Source organism: Antennarius striatus, chromosome 4 (assembly GCF_040054535.1).
Source record: "Antennarius striatus isolate MH-2024 chromosome 4, ASM4005453v1, whole genome shotgun sequence".
Classification (NCBI taxonomy): domain Eukaryota; kingdom Metazoa; phylum Chordata; class Actinopteri; order Lophiiformes; family Antennariidae; genus Antennarius; species Antennarius striatus.
In genome coordinates this window covers 6,994,037-7,017,708 of record NC_090779.1, presented here as the reverse complement: position 1 = coordinate 7,017,708, position 23,672 = coordinate 6,994,037, and the positions used below count along the sequence as shown (strand labels likewise).

The 23,672-nt window shown below is 45.5% G+C and overlaps 1 protein-coding gene across 2 annotated transcripts; it reads left to right on the top strand.

Annotated features, from left to right (window-relative positions):
* Positions 1–695: 695 nt before the first annotated feature.
* zcchc14 (zinc finger, CCHC domain containing 14) lies at positions 696–22,398 on the top strand. 2 transcript variants are annotated; one of them, XM_068313274.1, is made up of 14 exons: positions 696–1,964; positions 2,719–2,913; positions 6,637–6,856; positions 11,041–11,108; positions 11,215–11,286; positions 11,429–11,496; positions 12,591–12,757; positions 14,980–15,016; positions 15,099–15,612; positions 15,794–15,882; positions 17,423–17,520; positions 18,460–18,612; positions 18,920–20,137; positions 20,745–22,398. In XM_068313274.1, the coding sequence occupies exons 1-14, from the start codon at positions 1,470–1,472 to the stop codon at positions 20,798–20,800; spliced, it is 3,450 nt and encodes a 1,149-aa protein (XP_068169375.1). In that variant the 5' UTR covers positions 696–1,469; the 3' UTR covers positions 20,801–22,398. The 2 variants fall into 2 exon arrangements, with proteins under 2 accessions (XP_068169375.1, XP_068169374.1); XM_068313273.1 differs by having other exon boundaries at positions 11,038–11,108.
* The last annotated feature ends 1,274 nt before the right edge of the window (positions 22,399–23,672 follow it).

Here is a 23,672-nt window from a genome sequence, read left to right as displayed (position 1 = left end):
TCCACACCAGTGCACACCCCAAGCCTCACAACCACATATACAGGTACCAGTACTTTTCTTTTTCTACAACGACACAACTCTCACAGGTCTCCTGTCTGATCCTGGGGTTCTCAGACCAGTTCTTCTCTCTGTCTGGTCTGGACAGGTGATGGTGATCGGGATCAGATAATGCATGCATGTAGGCTCTAATCTGAGGTGTTTAGTGGCAATCCTCTGCTTGGTCTCCTTTCCTGGAAGGTCCATATGAGAACTTGTGTCATCAGGCATTCGATTATTTAGCAAAATATTCCAAGTTCTTTCAGTTCTTTGTTCTTGTGACAGCAGTGAATTCCACATACAGTATTCACTTTTGAAGCCTCACTCTTGTGAACTAAAAACCACCACGACCTCATGAAGCTAAGATGATGCAACTTTGAAGAAAATAAACATATTGAAGATAGTTTGTTTCTTTAAATGTCATTTTGTCAACAGAACATAAGTCTAAATATGTTATTTAACACTTATGTTTTGTGTTTAAAACTCAGGTCTGTGGGACGTGTAATAGCGGGTTCCCCTCTGACCCAATCACGAGAGAGATCCGATGATGGACAGGAATCTCAGCCAATCAGAGTAAAGAATTCTGTTTGTGGGCTGGCAGAGGTGAGATAATGTTAAACCCAGCTGTTTTGTTTTTTCTCTCTAGATTTCCAGGCTCACAGCAGTCCACAGCTCTTGTGTTCGACTCCACTTTTCATCCGCGGACACAACAGAACCTCACGTCTCTGTGTTTTTCCCCACAGTGGGGTTTCCGCCGTGACGCTTGACATTATTTCCAGGGGCTTTCAGGCCACTCCTGGTTTGGATGTAAACTTTAACCCCGGCGGTGTCGCTGGGCTCCAGCCCACGGCTCTTCGCACAAGTCGTGGAAAACCATGAGGGTGGAGGAGCGACGCGTCAGGAAGGCTTTGCGGGACCGTGCGGGACGGCTCCGATCACAAACTGTGTGTGTCCCTGAATGGGGCGGTGTGTTTTGATCACTGGTGCCATTCTGCAGGAGCTGTCTGTACCGTCAGGGGGCAGCGGTCCGACCGGTGGGGAGGGACCCGGCGGAGGCACAGCGCGCCGAACACCGACCCGACTTTTGGCTTCATCCGTGCGGACTTTTGCGGGACAATGGTTCCTGAACAGCCGTGGCTGCGTCACCGCAGACTGACGTTTCCTTCCCCGACGGCGAACACGTGAAGTGAGAGCCCCCCCACCACCACACTCCACACCCCCCCCCAGTCTCGGGTTGAAGTTGACAAATCCGCTCCGACTCCACGGCCGCTCCACAGTAGAGCTGCGTTGCGCACACGCTGCGCCTGCGCACTTTCTCCTTTACGCAGACGCGCGTTCCGTTTTGTTTCTAAGTTTTACTCCCAGATGAAAGCGTGACATTTCCACTGGTCACACTCTTTTCTGGTGAGTTCGGGTTGAGTGGATGTGTGAGGATGGTGGAGAGCCGGAGCTGTGTCCAGAGGGACGGGGTGTACCGCTGGTTCTCCTGCCTCACCTCCGCGCAGAGAGCCGAGTTCCTCTGCGGCCTCCTGGACCTCTGCGTCCCCATCGAGCTCCGCTTCCTCGGCTCCTGCTTGGAGGATCTGGCCCGTAAGGACTACCACTCCCTCCGGGATGCAGAGATCAAGGCCAACAACCCCACTGATCTGTCGGGCCTCACCAACATCACGGACGAAGTGGTGCGCAGCAAGCTGCTGGTGTCCCTCGCCCTGCTGGGGTCGGACAACCGGGAGGCGGCGGGGGTCTTGTTCCGGACCCTCACCCACATCGACGCGGTGATTAATAACTACGGCCTGGCGCTGAACGACGGCAGGACCGAGGAGCAGTTCCTCCTGCTGTTCACCATGGCTTCTCACCACCCGGCCTTCAGCTTCCACCAGAAGCAGGTGCTGAGGCAGCAGCTGGGGCAGATCCAGAACATCCTGCAGGTGAGGAGGAGGAGGGGGCACACCTGACCTTCACAGAGCCATCAGACTACACACAAGGTCAAACAGGAATGGATCCATCCATCTAAGGTGGTTAGATGGATGGATAGGGGAGTTAAGGGTCAACAATAGTTTGGTTTTTTTTGGTCAAGAATTGTTTGGGGGAAATAATCATCACATCACCTTTATTTCTTCTTCCAAACATGTTTTTTCTCAACATTTTAAATGTTTTACAGTCATTGCTCCCTCCTGCTCAGAGGGAAAGGGAAAGTCTTTATAACAGGTGCATTACTCTGTAATTTCAGGCTTTCTGAGAACCTGACAAAGTGCTTAATGTCGCACACGAGTACAACACACGGACACGAGTACAACACACGGACACGAGTACAACACACGGACATGCACCAAAATTACAGGAGAGACACAGGCAATGACACGCTGCCTCAGTGAGCTGTAAATTACATACTTGTAGGTGAAAGCTGACAGAACTAGAGTTTACAACGTCGACCACATCTGAGGTCAGAACGTACGATCCTCCTCCGGCGTGTCGACGCCACTAAATGTATGATTGATGTCCAACCTGCCGTCGTGCATCTGTCACCAGCTATGTTGTCCACAACTGCTGGGTTTCATTTTAACACCTCACGTCAGAAACTAGTGATGTCATCAGGCTACAACCCGCAGATTTTCACCTAAAGTTTCCGTTGGTCTTCCTCTGGTGGTTTTTTTTTTCCTGAACACACACCGGATGTTGCAGGCGAGCGTCGGTGGAGGAGAGGACCGAGCGGCCGTCTGTTACGCTCAGCCGCATCACCACTGTCACCATCAGACGGTGTCCCTGCCCCCGGCTTCGTTGTCCCCGGCAACCTGCCTCGCTCCTGACGCCGGCGCTGCCTACCCGCCTCAGTCTGCCTGTCAGCCGTGTCACACACACTGCAGCTGCTGGCACAAGGTAGGGACACGCACACACAGCTGAGGACCCCATGATCAACATTACCATAGGTAAACAAATGAACACAGCAGAGGAAAATCAACACACAAACATCAGGTAGAACTAGTTGGTTATTATAATCCAGATAACAAGTATTTGGTTTCATGACTCATTTCTTTCTGACTTTCTGACTCTTTCTGTTGATCATTTGTTTTATTGTTATTGACCTAGTTGTTTTATTATCGGGATCTCCATCAGTAAATTGTAGTTCTTTGTGTCGAATGATGCGTTTTCTGCAAAATTCTTTCCTCTAATCAAAACATTTGTACAAGCTGTATTTCAACAGAACCGATGTGTTTTCTGATAGCTTTCAGTTTCGAGTTGTTTTTCATTGATTTCAGCAGGAAACAGAGGCAACAGAACAGCTGGTGTGTGTTAGGATACAAAAACAAAACCTCCCTGTTTATCGTCAATGTCCTCATGCATGTTGTAAGAAAGATAGGAAGTCAAGACATTACCTCTGTGTGTGTGTGTGTGTGTGTGTTTAAGTATAACAGGTGTATGAGCAAAGTGAGAGAAGATGTGGGAAGGAAAAGAGAAAAACAGTGACATGAATTGTGTCTTAATTCATATCAGAAGTTTTCAGTTCCTCCTGTTGGACATAAAAGTCATGACTTTCCAGCTTTTTGATGTAAAAACTACACGAACCGTCAGCCTGCCTCTTGGTTCTTCCCCGATGTTTGAGAAAAGTTTGAAATGTGAAGAGGAGTAATCTTCTTCCCTTCCTCAAACAATAAGGTGAACATAAACGTGCGAAGGAGGACAGGTAGAAAACGTCCATGTGTTCCCACTTCCTGTTCCTGGATGTGATGGGATGGGAGGTGAAGATCGCGGCGGGGGATTTCCCAGTGATGCAGAGCCCTTGGTGGTTCATTAACCCCGTTACAGTAACGTGGGATCGTCTGGAGGCCCACTGACATGAATCAGGACACGTTTGGAGGAGAAACAAAGTGATGCCGTATTAGTGTGAGCAGATAAAGAGGGAGTAAACACACTCCTCTGGCTGCACAGGAGCAGGCGGGCTCACTGTTTAAACACGTGTGTGAGCAGCGAAGGGAAAGTACCCAGCTCAGAGAGCAGCGTTTGTATTTAGTGTTTTGTTGCCCTTGGCTCCTGCTTAGTGCAGGTCAGCACATTTCTCCATGCTGAAATCAACCCTCTGCGGTGTGTGTGTGTGTGTGTGTGTGTCTCCAGTGAATCCCCAGGAAGTTATAAATGCTCTCAATCTCCCTCTCTGACTCTCTTTCCTTCCCTCTGAGCTCTGATCTGAAGCTTTCAGTGTGAAACGCTGCTTTATTTACAGTAGAGACGGCGTTCTCATCTCATCTGGTCGCTCCATCCTGTTACCGGGGGTTTCATCGCGTCAGCTAATCCGGTTAATGGCTTTTCTTAATCACTTTCAAGGTCTTTTAATTTTTTTTAAAAATTGATTTAAAATAATCTAAAAGACATTTAATTATTTAAAAAATATTACATAAAGCGTACATGTTTATGTAATCATTACCTATAAGGAAATAAAATATTTTAGGGTGAATTAGAGACAGGTAAAGGCTTGTTGTTTCTGGTTTATGTTTGACTGAAAGAAACAAGAATGGAGCTGGATATTAACCGTTAATACCAGCGATGATGGAGACACGATAAGACGAGTCTGTGGGGAAGGAAAATAAACAAATAAATACCGAGGTTGTGTACAGTATCCAATGTTTAACTACAATAATAGTAGGAAATATACAGAATAAATGCAGAGATACAGGAAATGGAAACGCTGAAGACAACGTTGGCTGCATGTCTGTGTGGCTGTTGGATCAGTCGGTCAGCCCCCCCCCCCCTTTCAGGCTATATTACTCTATAATTGAAATATTAAATACTCTATAATTAAAATATAAAATTTTATTCATACCTTTACTATTATTGTTTTCCATTAAAACTGAAAGTAATCAAAATTTATACAGTTGATTTCCTGCTTAAAGAGTAATCACAATGGCTTTTTTTTCGTAAAGTAATTATTTATTTTCAAGACTAAGATTTCAGTCTGTAGATAAACTGTTCGTTTTAAAGTAACTTCAAACCCGTATTGACGTACTTATTCTCCCCCCGTTGCACATGAAAGACAGACTTTATCGCTGCAGTCTGTTGGCTGTCCAGGATTTTAAATCAACATGCATGAGCCTATTTTAACACGAAGCAGCTGGATACTGACTCATTCCAGAGTCAAATTCAATTTTCTCCAGGGGGATCAAGCAATAGAAGCGCCGTGGTATAAACAGCGGATACAATACACTGGCCACATGTGTCGGGCCTGTAAAAACCTGTACAATCACCACATTATATAAGAGCTTTATATGCCTGTGAAAACATTGGAACAACAGAGTGAAACTCAGTTTAGCAGGAGACTGAGGACTCGATGTGTTTTATACTTTCAGATCGGACACGTCTGGAGCGTACGAAGGTTTTGTGTCGGCGCTCGTGTTTCTGGTTCAGTGTTCATATTCCACGTATCTACAGTTTGTGTCTTTCTCTTCATTAACAGTGAAGAACTAACGCACTGGTAGGTTTGATAAGCAGCATGCGGATGTGGCAGCAGCACTTAATTGTTTTCAGATCGACTCCTTGGTTCATGCATATCAGCTTCTCATTTTAGAAAGTGCCTCAGAATGTAAGTTTGAAGTGATCTGGTTCTAGTTCTCCATATTTGTTTCTTAAATGCTTCAGTAATCACTTATTTATTAGGTTTTAAACATGAATATTCACATCAGACGAAGGGAATGGGATCGTTTTAAAAAGTGCCAAAAGAAATGTAAAAACCGTTCATTACAGTAACATCCTCAACACCCCAGAACCCAAATTCTCCTCACTTACTGCCATAAGCAACACAAACATTCTTACATTTAAGAAGCTGAATCAAATGTTTGACTTTTTTTTTATTTGGAAAAACACTTTAGTGACTCTTGATTATCAAAATGTTGTGTTTTCAACAACCCAGTTTTTTTTTAATGGGCTAACTGCTACAGCTGAAGCTGATGATCCTGGATGATGATGATGATGATGATGATGATGAGAACCACACTGACTGTGAACCCATCAGAACAAATCAGATTGGACGATGACAGTTTGGTGAAATTTCTTCATGAAGAAGAAAACCGTTTTTGACTTCTTGCAGAAGTAGAAAGAGGTTTCTGTGTCTGCCACCGCAGCCGTAAAAGACCTCTTCACGTTTAAATGTGTGTTTGTCCGTCCGTCTCTTTGCAGCGGCTCCTCCAGCGCGTCGCTATAAATAAGAGCGCGGTCTCAGTCGACGGGCCTGGCTAAATGCTGGTCTGCTCTGCGTCGCCAGATCGTTCTCCTCACTTTGTTTTAGCACTGAGCCAGTCCAGAGAGGGAGAGAGAGGGAGGGAGCGTCGCTGGGGGGGGGTTGGGTTTGTTCAGGCGGTGACAGCACCGAGTTGAAGCGTCGCATTCAGCTAGATGGATGTTGAGCGTCACCTTGTGTGTGTTCTTGAGCACATGTGGACCGTGGAGGCAGCTGGCATACCATCTTGAGGTCACTGTTATATTGGTACCAAACATTCTCCAGTGTGCAAACAAGCTGAGGCCTAAAGCTGGTCCCTGTCTGCTTATCCCTGACCTCTGCTCCCGGGGTTTGACCTCCGTTCAGCTGATTGATCCCTCGTCTCTGCGCTGCAGAACCAGACCAGAGAGGCCGGCGCGGCCTCAGGATCGGGGTCCGGGGCCGCAGCGGGAAGACGAGACCAAGCAGGGAGCGAGGAATCCTGCCCTTCACACCCGAGCCTTCCTCCTCCCCCTCCGCCGCCGCCACCTCCCCCATGTCTGCCTCCTCGGTCTGTGGGGCAAAGCCAGGATGGGGCAGCACCGACTGAGAACCCCCTGGGGAAAGCAGGAAAAGGTGAGGAGTCTTTACAGAAGTATAAAGAATACAGGAGCCCACACTATTTACAGCACGTCTGGCTCCTGCGGTGGAAACGTTCTCCACCGGCCTGCGTTTCTCTGGGTCTCTATTAATGTATTTATGTATGTGTGGCCTCACCCCACCACCCATTAGTGCATATCACCACCAAGTGTGTGTGTGTGTGTGTGTGTGTGTGTGTGTGTGTGTGTGTGTGTGTGTGTCATGCTATACACCGAGTTAATCCTGGTTGAACAAGATGTGGCATGCGGGCACATCTGAACAGTAAAACTAAGCGCAAAGAATGCTGCCCCGAGGGTTGTGGCTGCGGTGTGTGTTTGTATATGTGTGTGTGTGTGTGTGTGTGTGTGTGTGTGTGTGTGTGTGTGTGTGTGTGTGTGTGTGTGTGTGTGTGTGAGCAGGCGAGCTGCAGAGTGGTGTATTACTGAAGGATGATCCCGGTTTCAGGTTCAGAGTGATCCGTGGGGATGATCGTCACTAAACCTTGTAAACCAACATTCCCTGCCGGGTGAAAACTTTCACTCTTTCCTCCACTTCTCATAAATCAGACCCATGAGTTGAATGAGTTGTACATGTTAAACCCCTTCAAAATACGTTCAGTATTTAGTCACCTTTTAGGAGCTTTTCACTTGCTTTGGGACTCACAGCAGCCAAATTCTTCATCCCAGCGAGCTGCTCGTGGTTTTGTCTGAATTTTTTTATTATTTATGTGGTTAAAAACAAGATTTATTAGAGTGAAAAACTCCCAACTGCTCTGCAAAACCAAGACGGTATAGTGAACGACCCTCTACATCTGTTTGGCTCTGAACAACTAGTTTTCCAAACAACAAAACTAGAGGAAGGGAGGATTGGGATGAAGGAATGAGATCTTCTCATTGATTTCTATACAAACTCTGTTTGTTGGTGTTGTTTCTAGAGCTCTGATAAAATTCAATACTTTTCAGAAATGCTACAACCAAGTACTTATGTGGTGTCTTTTACTACTTTGGAAAATTTACTGTTGTATTTTTTTTTTGTTTTTTTTGTTTCCATGGTTACTAGTTGTGGGTTTGTGTAAGATGAAGGTTTCTGGGATATAACTCAACAATCGTTGAATATTTTTTCCTAGACTTTATTCATACTGCTTCCGTGTACTGAAAATGTGTCCCTTTGGAGATTTTAAGTACTTTATTTATCTTGAAATTTTTAATTATATTTGACAGAGGCATCTCACAGTCGTGCAGCTTTTCAGCGTCTTTATAAATGTCTGAAACATACACAGTTTGAACGCTGCATTTAATTCTCTGCTATTACATCAAAATATATCCCGTTTTTGTTCAGTGATTGAACAAAGAAACCAGACATTTCTGACTTGTCATAGCAGGAAAAAATATAATGGATGTCATTAAAAACAGCTGCATTCCAGGCGGCAGAGCTCAAAAGGTTCCTGCGTTCAGGTTAACCTCACCTGTAGATATGGTCCAGAGGCGATGAGTCTCAGCTTGTACTAAACACACTCCCGACGGCACCGTCTCACACACACCGAGCAGGTCGTCACGCTTTAATCAGCCAGGATACCTTCCATTATCATTCAGTTGAAATCCATCAGCCAGAGGCCAGCTGGTGGGCAGCACGCGGTCTGAGGTGAGCTCCTCTCATTGTGTCGGCTCCCCCCCCCCCCCGCCGGCGCACGTAACACAACGCTCAGCTATTCCACGAGCCCATGGTCACAGCTATTAGCTGTCTCACACACACACACACACACACACACACACACACACATGCACGCACATTCAACACACGTTGAATGTGCGTGTTTGGGAACATAAAACACAGATCAGAGCACACACACACACACACACCTGAGTGTGTACAGTATACCGTCCTGTTGCAGGCTGAATGAGCCACACCTCGTGTGTTTATGTGTGTGTGAATCAATCAAGCAATCAATCAATCAATCAGTCAATCGGCTTTTATTTATATAATGCTTAAACACATCAGCAGACATTTTACGATGTCGTAAAGTTAGACAGACACACGAGGGATATTTATCATTATGCACTTAAAACGCAGAATACAGTGTGTGTGGGGTTAATCCATAGTCCATGTATGTGTGTGTGTGTGTGTGATTGGCAGAAGGCATTTCAAGCTGACCACAGCTATGGTGAAAGCGACTCCGCTCTGTTCACCTTCATCCTCCTCCTCTTCATCACGTTTTCCCTCCCCTGCTGCCTGTTCCTGCACGCCTCATGTGGCTTCACAAAGGGAGTCTGAAGCGATACCTGGAGTTCACACACACACACACATACACACACACACACACACACACACACACACACACACACATCAGCTGAAGATGGCGACTGACTGTATGAAGGTGTTTGTGCCAAATCCTTCAATCTTGCTGTTCCATTTATTCTGATTAGTGATCAACAAAACGTAAATCAGACCAGGTTGCCCCGGTGATGAGATGATCGGGGATGTGAAATGCCTAAATTGACACATCGTGCCCAAAAGAAAACGGAATGAACAAAAAAAAGAAAACAAATCACAACAGCAAAACGGAGACTGCAGGTCGTAACAGCTTCCGACAAAAACAAGGCCGATCGCATGTTTCATTTTACAGAATCGATTTAATACATTTTCAAAGTTTAATGTGACCCGTTATTTAAATGAGGTTCCTATCCTGGTTCCTATTATCTTGTTTGTATCGTCCCATGTCTGTTTCTTTAACTAAAGCTTTTAAAGTTTAATTTTATGAAAAAATAATGCAATTAAATGATTTGAACATAAGGTTTAACTTTAAAACCAAATATTTCCTTCCCGTTGAAAAATCCAGTTCCTGTGTTTGTTTTCTGTTTCTTGGCATCTTCTCTTTTGTCAATTTGCGTTTTGTGAGTTGTTGTGGTTTTGTTATTTGTGGCTGTTTTTAATTGTTAATGTGTTTTCCTGTTTCTTATTATTAGTTGCTCTTCAGGGGCACTGTACGAAAAGACTGAAATAGGTCCGTGTTACATATCATGCAGTTTTCTGCAGCTGTTAAACAGATTACAAGTTGAAGCAGACAGACGGAAGAATTTTGGGAATCCCAGGTGGGAACACAATCCTGGATTAGCTGCAGCAGCTGTGGGGCCAAAGTCAGAGACGTCACACACGTGGAGGAGTTGTTGTTCTATAATAATAATAATAATTATAATTATAATGGATTAGATTGATATAGCGCTTTTCTGGACACTTAAAGACGGTTTACTTTGGATCCATTATTCATTCACTCCTCATGTCTTCTGTGTTTTTCCTTCTTTCTGAACCCTTGTGTAAAATATATTTCAAAATTTAACCCTTCACTGACGCTGTGCCAGCAGCCTAATGTGGCATCAGTGGCCTCTGCTGATTGGCTGCACTCTGAAACGACATATGTCAATCAAGTTAAGATAAGATAAGATAACATGTGCTTCAGGTTAATTGGCCGGTCCCAAATTGACCGTAGGTGTGTGTGTGTGTGCGTGCTTGTTTGTCTATATGTGGCTCCACAGTGCACTGGCGTCGTGCCCGGAGTGTACCCTGCCTCATGCCCCCAGTCCACTGGGGTAGGCTCTAGCAACCCCTCGAAGAAACAGGTATAGAAAATGAAAGATAAGATAAGATGGAACTTTATTAATCCTGAGGGAAATTCTGTTTCCAGTCTGCTCCAAAGACTTGGAGAAAAAAGAATAGGACAAGCAAAATATAAAGAAGGTGACAGATGAAGAACCTGGCCTGTATGGGGATCGAACCCGTGACCTTGGCGTCATTAACATTAACATGTTTGTCTTATCCAAGTCAGTAACTCACTGCCGTGACTATACACAGTCCTTGTTCAGAATCAATACTAAAATCATACAAAAAAATCTAGTGTGAAACATTTTCCACAGTGATTTAAATATTCTGCCTCAAGAACGACAGTCAAGAGGGTTGGAACACAATAAAGTAAGAAACGCTCGGTTCCTGGAGGTGTCGCCGGTGTGGACTACGACCGTCCTAGAGTCCAGACTGTCCCCCTCCTTGGGGTCACGACCCTCAGTGTCGTCACTCCTGATGATGAGAGCATGTCTGGATGAAGCTCCTGTGGTCCGTTGAACGGACCTGGAGTGACGGCGTGTTTGGTGTGAAGACTGATCAGATGAACTCTGTGCTCCTTCCAGCAGTGATTGAGAGGGTGGTGCTGAGGGGGGTGACACGCAAGTCTGAGGACAGCAGTGAGTACGTGTTTGAGGTGGGTCTAATGCAGACATGTTACAAGATGTGAGCTCTGTGTTGAAATGTTTTAACCCTTTCTTCCACTCTGTCTTCCTCTCTTTCTTACCCTTCCTGCTCTCTAGGCCAGCTGGTCTGATGGTTTCACATCATCCGTCGTCAGAACTCAGCAGGAGGTGATGGAGCTGCTGTCGCAGGTCAGGACCGACTCCTTCAAACACCCCCCCCCCCATCCATCTCTTCTGATTTATATCAGACATAATTTTCTGATTCAAGTCACTTGAACAGTTTTTTAGGGTTTAGCTGATGTTTGTGACGACACAAAGTTTTCTTTCCAAGCTCTCACAAGCATTTCCTGACGAAGGAGTGGAGAAATTCCTCCCTCAGTCAATAGAGCTGGACCCAAGGTGAGCCCTACAACTCTTCCTGTTTATCACTGTCTTTGAAAAGATGTTGTTTTTGTTCCTTGCGTCATGACGTGTGCTCCGGCTGAGGAAAACTCTTCATCAAACACGTCTTCTTACTTATCACCTGTACTGTTTCCGTCTGTGTCTTCCTGCTTCCTTCTCATTTCTTGGTGCATCACTGTCTCCACCTGAGATAGTGTAACAGCGTGAACTGGAGCTCCTTGTTAGCCTTAATGGTTACGGTGCGTGCTGCTTGATTGTAGCTTCCAGCTGGTCACGTACGTTGCATGTCATACCCTGCCCTCTCCTCATTTCCTGCCTGCCTGTCCACCTGTCACTATCAAATAAGGGCAAAAATGAAAGAAAGGTAAAAATAAAACCTGCAGAAATGTGGATTAGGTGAGTACGTATATATCTGTTGCATTGCATCCGCCTCACATAAACCCCAGGTGTGTATAAGTCATTCTGAGAGAACTGTCCTGCTCAGTGTGTATAAACGTGATCCTCATAAACCCGTCCTCCTCCTCAATACTCACTCGCCCACTAACTGTCCAAAACCAAGAATTGAAGACTTTATCTGTTCCATCCCCACATTCAAAGTCTCAATCATCTTCATCATTAAGTGAATGTTTTCACAGGCCTAACGCTCATGGGACTGTATTTGTGCACACACAGCAGAAATGTTCCCCCACAATGATGATTTTATGTCTTGTTCTGCACGCTTGTGTCATGTGAATGCATTTTTATATACGCATGTTTGCAGACTAGTTCAACACCATTTGCATCCTTGTCACCATGAGCCTTGGGAAGAAGTCGCTCTGTTGGGCCCCTGGTGGTCACAGTGTTGGCATTGCAGTAGTGAGGTTTGACCACTAGGGGCCTTTTTGTAAATCCGAGATGTTTGCAAACTACCAAGAACTGAACTTTGTTATTAAGTGAGCATCAGCTGCTTTTGAATATCACTCAGCTTCCTTTTTAGACAAACAGTGGAGTTGATTCTTTTTTTTTTTCCAATCATTCAGCTTCTTGTAGAGATACTTATTAGACCTCTCTGTCTGTCTGTCTGTCTGTCTGTCTGTGGGTCTGTCTCTCAGGTGTGTGACAGCGCTGCCCTGCCACGTCCTGCAGCACCACAGCGTCCAGCTGTTTTTCACGTCCACCAGGCCTCTCTCACCCGACTGCCCTGCCTCCCTCCCTCCGTTACCCTCCTCCCCCCCTACAGCTCCTGTAGCCCCAAATTGCCCGTTCACGTCCAGCTCTAGTGAGTCCTTATTCTGTTTTGTTTATCTTTGTTTTTTTAAGCGCTGGTGGATGAGGTGTGGTCGCAGAAATTCTCAGATATCAGGTTTGTAGCGACTGAGACTATGAAACCAGTGGCTGCTCCTTCCAGAGGACAGCAGGGATAAGAAAAGGACAATCCTAATCTTAGGTGCAGAGAATGGATGAGCAAAGGAGACCCTTTCATATTCTTATTTTGGCGTGAACCAGGAAATGAGGAGGCTGTGAGCGCAGGTTTGGGTGGTGGTGGAGAGGTTAGAGAGGTGAGACCCAGGCAGGATTTCAGATTGTGTTTTGAAGGTGTTGGAGGGAGTGGATGGGGTCTATTTTGGTCTGGTGTGGGAATTTAGTGTGGCATGTTTGTATTGGGAAGCCTAGTGTGTGACCTCGTGTGTGTGTGTGTGTGTGTGTGTGTGTGTGTGTGTGTGTGTGTGTGTGTGTGTGTGTGTGTGTGTGTGTGTGTGTGTGTGTGTCTGTCTGTGTCCAAGTGTTTGTGCTTGATTCTCTCACCATGACTTCATCTCAGAGACTATTTATAGCCATCAATGCACCGCGAATCTGTGTGTGTTCGTACTTGTTGTTCTACTTGTGTGTGTTTGTGTGTGTGTGCGTGCGTGTGTGTGTGTGAGACTCTTAATTTGCCTTCAGAAATATATATATATATATATATTTTATATACTGTATACAGTCTATTCCTCAAAGGCTGAACAAGTTTAAGTCAGTCGTCTCAATCAGGGCTGTGTTGTTTGTTTTCATGTTATATTTAATATTCAAATGTATGATTTAACAGTTTTCAATGATTGTTGATTATCTGACAATTACATTTTAGCTTAAAAAAAAAAAAAAAATCAAATTAACCTTTTATCTTTATGTGCTCCAAAATTTCAAGAGTATTTCCTGTCACATGATCATCTGTGGAATGCTTTGGATTATTCAGTTTCCACAGGGGAAACATCGTGGAAACTTCAAAATCAAACATAATAAATAAAAGTATTAAGGCCATGTTATATTACTGTATTAGATATTTGCTGCATGATGCAGCCTTATGCTGTATTTCCACCATGATAACTTGTAATTAGTAACAGATTCCAGTAAACCTCCATAAAAACATCTGACATACTGCATCAAATATACCAAAACTTTAAATTCAAGTCCAATGCCAAAATAAATTAAATTTAAAAATTCAATTCTTCTTTCGATACTGCAAAAAGTTTAAGAAAAAAACATTCCTAGACACAGAATAGTTTTTGCATACGAGGATTATATAGAAAACACCACTGAACATGCAATAAGGACAGAATGGAGTAATGACAAATGTTTATATCAGCAGACGAAATAAAAATTTGATTGTGATTGTGATCAAAGGACTTCAGATCAGCAGCAGGATGAATCTCTTGAGAAAACCGGGAGGCAAAGTCCCTAAAAATGTTGTAGGTAGAATAATTATGTACTGATCAGGGAAGGTAGAGATCAAACATAGATGGAATAATCAGCCCAGAGGTGAAACATGACAAACACACAAATAAGAAATGTGTGGTTACCTTAGTAAGATAGCAATGAACCACAAGAAGACAGAAACAAATCTGCTTTATAGACAATAATGACAATAATGTGTCAGGTCCCACTTTGAACACCACGGCTGTTATCATCACTAGAAATGGTTGGTGGTCACTGTTGTGCTGAGGTGTCATGACATTTGAGATTAAGCTGTGGGCATGAAAACAGCCACTTAAAGCACAAGCACAGCATTCTGTGTTAGCGGTTAGCAGGGACATGGTTAGTAATGAGTTTGAATGACAGCAAGGCTAGTGCGCAGGAATGACAGAAATTAGATTAGATAACACTAATTAAATTAGAAAAGTTACCTGTAAAACCTGTAAAATCAGTTCCCAGAGAGTGATTTTGTTGTTGTCCTAAACAATCCGCTCTGAGGTCAGAGGTGTGAACTCGTTTACTGTAAAGCAAAGGTCTCACAAGGTATTCTGCTTTACATCAAACGCTCTTAATTCAAATAAATGTTGTCATTTCCTGAAAGTTTCCCATGAGGAAGTGCTTTGTACCTTATTGGATGCAGATGGGTTTATTTTAGTGTGTGTGAACCGAAGAGGACTGAGAGCTGTTGACAGTGTTTAGACTGAGCCAAAGGAAATGCAGACGGTTGTAAACAGGAAGTAACGGAGGTGTTGTCGTTTTACTCTCCTTCAGATCTGGGTTGTATGGTTCAGTACAGAGGATCCAACAGGTGAGAGTTTCCTCTCGTTGCCGTCTATCATCTCCATCATGGTCTTCATCGCCTCCTCCTCAGACTGACGGTCTCTCCTCAGGGTCGTCTACAGGGTGGCCAGCGTCCAGCCCGTCATCAGCACCCACAGCTCCGTCGTGACTCGGCCTTCTCCTCACCTCTCCTCCCTCCCTCCTCCTCTTCCTCCCTCCGTTCCCGCTGCGCAGCACTCCCCCCAGCTGTCCTCCCTCCCTCCCCCTGTCCCGGCCCTGCCCACCTTCTGCTCCATGGCGGTCGGAGGCGATCCCTCTTCCCAGCAGCATTCACAGCATAGTCAGTCGCACTTGTATCCGCAGCCCCACCACCTTCACCCACCGAGCAGCGGTCAGCCCAGCACCCAGCCCCAGCCCCAGCCCCTGCACCTCACCCATTCCCAGCCAGCATCTCACTCACATTCCCAGCCCCTTTCCTACTCCCAGTCCCGTTCCCAGTCCCACACTCAGGCGTCCTGCCAGGCCCAGCCCGGCGCTCCGGAGCAGAACGGCATCCTGGACTGGCTCCGGAGGCTTCGGCTCCACAAGTATTACCCCGTGTTCAAGCAGCTCACCATGGAAGAGGTGCGTCCACTTTGTGCTGCGATTTGTTCGTTCAAGATGTCTGACAGGAAACAAGCAGTAAACTCGCTAAAATCAACATGTCAGGCTGTGATCACGAGCAGCCCTGTGGTAAATAAACCGACATGTTCCCCCCTCCTACACATGTTTTTAGTCCCAGAAGTTTCTGTTTGTGTTTCTACAGTTTTTAGCGCTGACAGAGGAAGATCTGAACAAATATGACCTGACCCAAGGAGCAAAGAAGAAACTCAAGACTCAACTGGAGCTACAAAAGTCAGTAGAACAAGCTTCAGATCGATGCTAGTCTGTGTTTTTTAACAAGCTTTTTTTCTCCTAAAAGCATCTTGCTAATGGTTTCTGCAGCTAGGATTCTTGAGAGGGACGAGTCGCAACCAAAGCATCTCAGGTTCCCCGTGAAGATCATTTCTTAAAACACTTTACATTTCAGTGTCCCTGTGGCGTACCTTCCTTTTCTAAGTAATTCTGTAATGGAGCGCACATCTACAATTGTGTGGCGCCATTCTTCTTTATTCATCTCCCTGATGAACCCCTTGAGCAGGCAATAAATGGTGACTATGAACAGTAGTGAGTTATGGGTCTGTATCACCATTAAAGGTTAGAGGACAGTCAGACAGACTGTTAACAGACCAACATTACAGTGCTATTATCTGATCAATAACTTTACGTGACAATAAATCCACATTTAACTGATAAGCTACAGTTTGTCATGAAGTACAGTTTTAGAATAAACATAATTTAATGAAATTTAATTTCTAGTTTTTAAAAAAAACAACAACCTGGATCGGTTGGTTTCTAATCAGCTCTTCCTCATCTGTTGATCCTTCCTTTAAAATTTCTTGAAAATCAATTTATGAAGCTTTTTTGTGATCAATCTTGCTCTCAGACTGACAGATGTGAACGATCACAGAACTGCCGCCTTCGGCAGACGTCATAGAGCGCTGTAGTAATACTCAGCGTTTGAGGGGGAAGTTGATTATTCTCGTTTTGACAGTTTGTTTCCCATCATCTGTAAACTGAAACTGAGAGTAAAACCTTTTGGAATTTGACCTGAATTTGAAAAGTCATATTGTCCGACTCCACTGTCTCGAGTCACATTTACAGTCTGGACTTTGGAGTGCTTGGTGTGCATCCTCTCACGTGCTCACGATCAACCAGAACATCTGGAGAGAATCCTGAGCAGCTTGAAGTGAGGATAGACGTGGATCTTTTTCCATTTCAGAGCCCTTTGTGGTGCAGGTCTGGTGAAGTTAACAGACCCTTTGTGCTATTATTGATTAACAGACAGACTGATATCATCGGTAAATATTCAGCCATAATGGTCCATGCAGTGTCAATGGTTAACCAGCTGTAGATAAGATGTACTAATTAAAACAACAAAACATGGACCTGCAAGTAAATTCGTCTTATTAACGAACACACAACTCTGTTCTTCACCCGGGAACCTGCTCTCATGATCTCCCCATCTGAGTGTTTCCATCCCAGCATCATCAGGTTTCCATCAGACAGGTAGCATCACTGAAGGAGACTTTGTGCCTGAGCTTAAATAAGATTCACAAGGTGGAAAGGTCCTGAGGTGGTTTTTCTTGTGCCAAGTTGGGTGGACAGTGTCGCCCCCTGGTGGTGGCAGCTGATGACAAGCTGAGCAGCATCATGTCTTCACCTGGACGGGGATCTAACTGGAGTTTGAAGACGTTTTCTTAATGTTGAAAAAAAAAATTTTAAACACAAAATATCACGAGAGCATTACTTTGAAATGGAATCATCTAATTAAAAATTTCTTCATCTTCCTCAGCAGGGAGATGAAAATGGAGAAGCGGCCCTTCAGCGGCATCGCCAGGGTAACGCCTTCAAGTCACATGGGGCCCTTGACGCATCCGTCCTCCCCTGCAGGTTAGAAAAGCTGCTTTGTCTCAAGCTCATTTGATTTTGTTCATATTTAGGTTTACGGTTTAACAAACAAGGACTAAAGGGTGTGTCCTTCCCCTGGACTACACCTGGGTAAACGGGAGTTTGGGGACAATGAAAGGAATTTAAATCCGTCTTTACTTTGGAAATCAACACACAGAAACTCCAAACTACATGCCAGGAGTTTCCATCTGAAGTGGCTTAAACAGAATGCGACTCATTCCGGCGACTTCCCAGAATCTGTGACCAGGAGGAGGAGGAATCGGAGGCCAAATCCAGAGAAGTGGTGGCAGATGTTCAGGAATGTGGATATGGAGACGCTACCATCCAGAAAGCACGGAAACAGACGGACACACTCCAACAACAGATACAGTGCAGAAGCAGAACACATTAACCAGATCAGAAGCAGGACTTGGGATTTGGGGTGATGAGACGTCAGAGCCTTCCTGAACCTCCACCAGATGCCCCCCCGTCTGAACAAAGAACTGAGCCTTTATCTTTGACTCTATCATCCATTAGAGCTCTTAATTCAGTATTTTTTTTTTACTTTTTTGTGGAAATAGAATGGAGGCTGGTGCCGTTAGAAAGGTTGTCGATTCAGAAATGCATTTGAGTTTGTTGTAAGTATAAAGTGCCCATGTCGTAAACATAAAGGCACTTTATTTGTTTCCGTGTGATTTTTAGGATTCATTTTAACCCTTTACAGCGACGTGTATCATAATTGATACACTTGGCGTTTCAGGATTTTGAAGCTTCTACATCATAAGTTTGATATTTTTCTTCCTGACAAACCTGATGGACTTATTCAGACACTTGCATCTGCATTTTAACATATATAAAAAAAATTCAGATTCATTAAAATTAATCCAAATTAAATCTCATGAATACAAATTTATAACAAATTTGTCCTCATTTGTATTTCAGGAGAGCTGCGGGTGGAGGTGGACGGCGTGCCGCACCATCATCCCGTCTCCGCCGACAGCAGCTCGTCCTCCGGCTACTCCAGCTTGTCCTGCTCCCCCCGAACGCCTCTCTGCTGCGACCCCACCCTGGACAGAGGCAGAGACATTCACAGGCGTAGGTTCTCAGAGGAAAGAAGTCTAAAAAAAATCAAATCACTTAAGCTGTTTTACTTGACATGGTTTAGGTTCTCTTTTTATTTTTAAAAAAAAAATATTTTATGTAGCGCAACTGATTAAAAGCACAAATTCAGACGGGAACTTGAAGCGCTCAAAGAAAAAAGGTTTTGTGTCCGTTTGGAATGGACGGATTGAGATTTAAATCAAACTGCTGAATTTAGATTTGTTAATTCAGCAGAAGGAGTTCTGACACCGTGTGTGTGTGTGTGTGTGTGTGTGTGTGTGTGTGTGTGTGTGTGTCACAGGTCCAGAGGCAGGAGGGGCCCCAGAGAAGGAGCGCTCCTGCCTCTTCATCCTGAACTCCAGCTGCCCCACAGCCCCCAGTCGCCCCACAGCCCAGGTCCTCCCCGTCCAGACCGACCCAGCGCCCCCCCTCCCCGCCTCTTGCTCCTTTGGCCTCCCACAGTCGTCCTACCACCCACCGGCCACTTACACCCAGACCCTGCTCTCAAACCCAGCTCGCATCCTGGCCTCCCCACGGAAGCCACGGCCCCCTCCGTTGTCCACGGAGGACAGGACTAAGCTGCTGGACTCGGGGCTGCCTGCGGCTGCTGGGGGGTTCGGCGGGGGCTTGAGCGTGGGGATGAGGGTGCGGCTGGAGAACCTGTTCCCCGGTCTCAACATGGACGGTTCCTCCGCGCTCCAGGACTCGCTGGTTTGCCACGGCCTGACGGGGGGCGCCGTGGGGCTGATGGTAGAAACCAGCTCTGCTATGACCTCCACCTCCAACAGCCTCCATCACGTCTCCCACCCCCCTCTGCACTTCCACCTCTCGTCCTCTTCATCCCCCTCCCCATCCGGATACTACTCCTGCCCACCGATTTCCTCCTCTTCCTCCTTCTCTTCTTTCTCCTCCTCTTGTCCCTCAACAAAGTCCAGCTCACAATCTGGCAGCTCCAGTAGTGGTGGTGGTGGTGGCTTTGTTCCCATGGCAACGGCAAGCAGCGTTCCTGTGGCTGCGGTGTCTGGAAACACCTACCACCCCCCTCAGCCGACATCTAGCCCCTCGCCGTCACCGTCCTCCAGCGCCTCATTGGACCAGAGCTCAGGATACAGCCCCTCTGTGTGTGTGTGTAGCTCCTGCGGTTGTCGTGGGAACTGCGGCGCCTATGGGGCGTTGCCTGGATACGCGGCGGCGGGATACCTTCAGTCGTTGTCAGCCGGACCCTCCCTCTTCACCCTGGGACCTTTGCTGCACCTCAGCCCCCTCATAGCCTCGTCCAGCACCGCCGGCGCCGGAGCCGTGCCCTTCTCCTACCCCATGATGGTGCCACCGCCTCTCTACCGCCACAGCCCTGTGTCACATGACCAGCAGCAGGGATTCGCCTTCTACCAGCCCCATGGCATCGTGGGAAATGTTGGCCAGAAACGAGCTGCGGGTAACCTGTCGTGTTATAACTGCGGCGCAAACGGACACAGAGCTGAGGAGTGCAAGCAGCCGTCGATGGACTCCGGACAGCAAGGTGAGCGGCGGCGTTAGCTTTAAAATCTAAAGTAAAATAAAGTAAAATAAAATAAAAACTCCTCCAATGGGAAAAAATAAGAATGTGTCTTTGCATTTATAGTATTAATTTATAAGTTCATTATAAATTAATATTAAGACATAAACCAAAATACAAAAAGAGAAGTTTCAGTTTGAGGGTTCAAGGTTTTTATTACTTAAGGTGCCTGGGGAGAAGTTTGGGGTGAAGTGTCTGTTCAAGGATACATCAGCATGTAAAGTGGTGGGACGGGACGGTTGGGGCTTGAACCACCAACTTTCAGATAACAGGACAATGCTCTCCTCACCTAAGCCACTGCAACAAAATCTAATAATATCAAGATTTTTTTGTTAGATAATTTAGTTTTATGGGTGAGAAAATGAATGATCTGTGTCCCACATTGAGCTGGCATCTCATCCGGGGTGTACCCCACATTTTATACGTAACCAGCTGGTATTGGCTGCAGCAGACCTGTGACCCAAAAGCGAGAGAAACACTGTAGATGAGATGATTGTGAATCGTCTCAGCTCTGCCTCAGTCCTCACCGCCTCTTTCATTTAGACAGATTGTCTTCTTCTGTGTTTCACAGGGTCGTTTCGACTGAAGTACACTCCTCACTCTGACAGCAAGGACTCTGGGGATTAACCAGCAGAACCCCCAACGGGTCGGATCTACCTAGAGTTAAACACGAGTCAAAAGGAGAGCTGGATACTTCTGATCTTTCTGAACCAAACCAAAGATGCTCCAGTGTATTTCAGCCAGCGGATTGTGATCCACTGGACGACCTCCAGCTCGCCCCCCCCCCCCAGAGAATCTCCTGTGATCGACTCTGTTGGCATCAAAGCGCTCTTCCTTTGACACGAACAGCACTATGCAGCACTAAACGGAACACAACATGCAACCTCAGAATGCAGCAGCTGCCATTGAAACAAATCTTTTGAGCTGCCATCCTCAGTTGATTTGTTGGGTTTTTTTGCTTTTTGGGTTCTTTTTTTTTTTTTTTTTTTTTTTGCAGCAGCACTTCTTTGATTTAAAAACTTCATTGTGTGAGAACGTTGTCCCAACAGCAACACTTTCAGTTGAGTTTAAATGAGGGGTTGCGTCTCAGCTCAGTGGCGACACCACATGGAAAGAACTGGGCAGACATTGACATCGTCACTCTGATCAGCCATTCAGAGAATGACTGGGATGGATCATGATGTCATCATAGTAGAACCTGATGAAGGTCACTTCAGCAGGGGGGCCCAGACCCATTGAGACCAAAGTGAGGCCTTCAGGTGTCCACACCTCAAATGTGCTGCGAGGATCAAAGGAGATTCATTGTGACACGGGGACATTATCATAACTGTGTACACAAATGTAAGACACGTTCCTCGTATTTCCTTCTTCCTGCTTCAGAAGGCGCCATTACCCACCGAAGAGTCAACCAGCTGAAGACGGATGACGACACAGTCAACTCAAGAAGAACCACAAATCTCTGCAAATTGATGAAAACCAACATTTTGAGGAAAAAAACAATGCAGTACTTATGTGTGTGGATGTATTTTATATCCGTGAGTGTGTGTGGACGGGGTGACACTTCTTTCAGCAGCTGTCGATCACAAATCAAAGCCTCTCCAGTTCACCTTTTTGTCCATAACGGGCCACCATCGGTGCCTCCACAAGTGTTCTGTAGTTTTGCTGGGCGGGACCCAGAGGTTTGTAGGATGAAGACTGTTCTCTGTATCGCTGGACGGCACAGCCACAGGGACATGGGATGTTCGTAGAACAAAAGCAGACTGAACATTTGGTGTATATAACATCTGTTGTTGCTAAGCGTAACATTTGGAGTATTACTTTCTCACAGAAGACAGCCTTCAGCTCAACCACGTTCAGCTTCCAGTTTGACTGTTCCCATGAACACCGTAACCACGTCACACGTGTTCTCCAGGTGTTAAAGAAAACTGCCTCCACAGATTGTACCAAAGAATGCTTTCTTGTTCTTGTCATGTTTTCTGGAACAATTTTACAGTTTTCCATGAACCATGAATGCGTAAGAGTCCTAATGGAGGCTGGTTGAAGCTCCAGCATGCATGTTGTTTTGTTCTTGGTAAAACGTGCTTTTGAAATATTCGTGTGGTTGAACAGTTTTTATTATGCAGTCCGTTTGTAGGTCAGATTTTATATTGCATTTTGTGTTTTAATCTTTGTTTTATGTGGAAAGAGAAGCGAGTTTGAAAAATAAAACATTTTCTGACCCTGTTGTCACGTCGCTCATGGTTTTCTTGTTGCAACACGACTCAGGCTGCTGGAGCCTCAGGGACTCATGATGGACAGGTTTTTTCTAAGAATTAGAATCTGATGCAGATGATGTCTTTTTTTCCACACATTCCTCCACCATATAAAATCTGACTACTACGGTACATGAACAGGATGTGACCCATCAATCAGGAACAGAAACCAGGGAGGTCCAGGTGCCCCCACTCAGTCTGTGCAAAGTTCTTTCTGTTTCCAACACTCACTTACTAAACTCCAAGAATCCACCTGGATCCAGGACTGAGTGACTCCAGGCCTGTCACTGGTGTTGACCCACCTGCATTTTGTTTACAGGGTAAACACATCAGTGGGTAATGGACTACATCCAGGAACATCTTGACAGTTCAGGTACGTCAGCCTCGTGTTATTGAACACAGTAACACGTCATATCTTCACCTCTAAACTTCCAGCATAACTCTCTGCCTCCTTTCAGCAGATCACCAGCTTCCAGGTAGACTGGGAACAGCAGGGGACACTGGTGGAGTAACAAAAGCTAAATGGACATGTCCTCTCTACTGCCCTTCTTAATGTACACCAAACGTAAGAATTCAGCGATTAAGTTCCTTAAATTTGATCTGGAGATCCTGATTTTTGGGTTTAGCCAAGACGACGGGTCTGCGCTTTCCTGGGAGGTCAAATGTCTGGTTCTCTGCTGCTAGATGTATTCTGTTTAACAGTGGGCTTCAGGAGTCAACTCTGCACCAGATCCATATCAGTCGACTGCTGAGTGTCTGCCTTCATGTATAAGTAACACAAAACTTCAAGAAAAATCTTCAGATGATTCTAAAATCTTTTAACACATTGTCTTTGATGAAAATCAGACCCAACCTTTAAAGTCATTTCAAAATCTACTAACCTAAGCTCAACATGAGGCCGTATGGTTTGCAGGTCCAGGTCCACACCAGTCATAGGGCACATCCACCAGTCTGGTCAGAGCTGCCACAACACATAATAAGAACACTGCCACCATGACCAAGGTCACAGACGCTCCCACCGCTGGTAAAGATCAGTTTGTGCTGATATGTATTTAATCTTAGCCTCCATCATAGATGAACGTGAGGAAATTGATGTAAAAAAAGGTCAAATGTGCATAAAAATGTGAAAATGAGGAAACTGAAGAAACCTATTATGAGATGCATACCCAGTGTTTTTGGCAAGTATTGAGAGAGGGGTAAATTATTATCTGTAAAATAAGTTTGCTGGGATGGGCTCTAGCAATGAC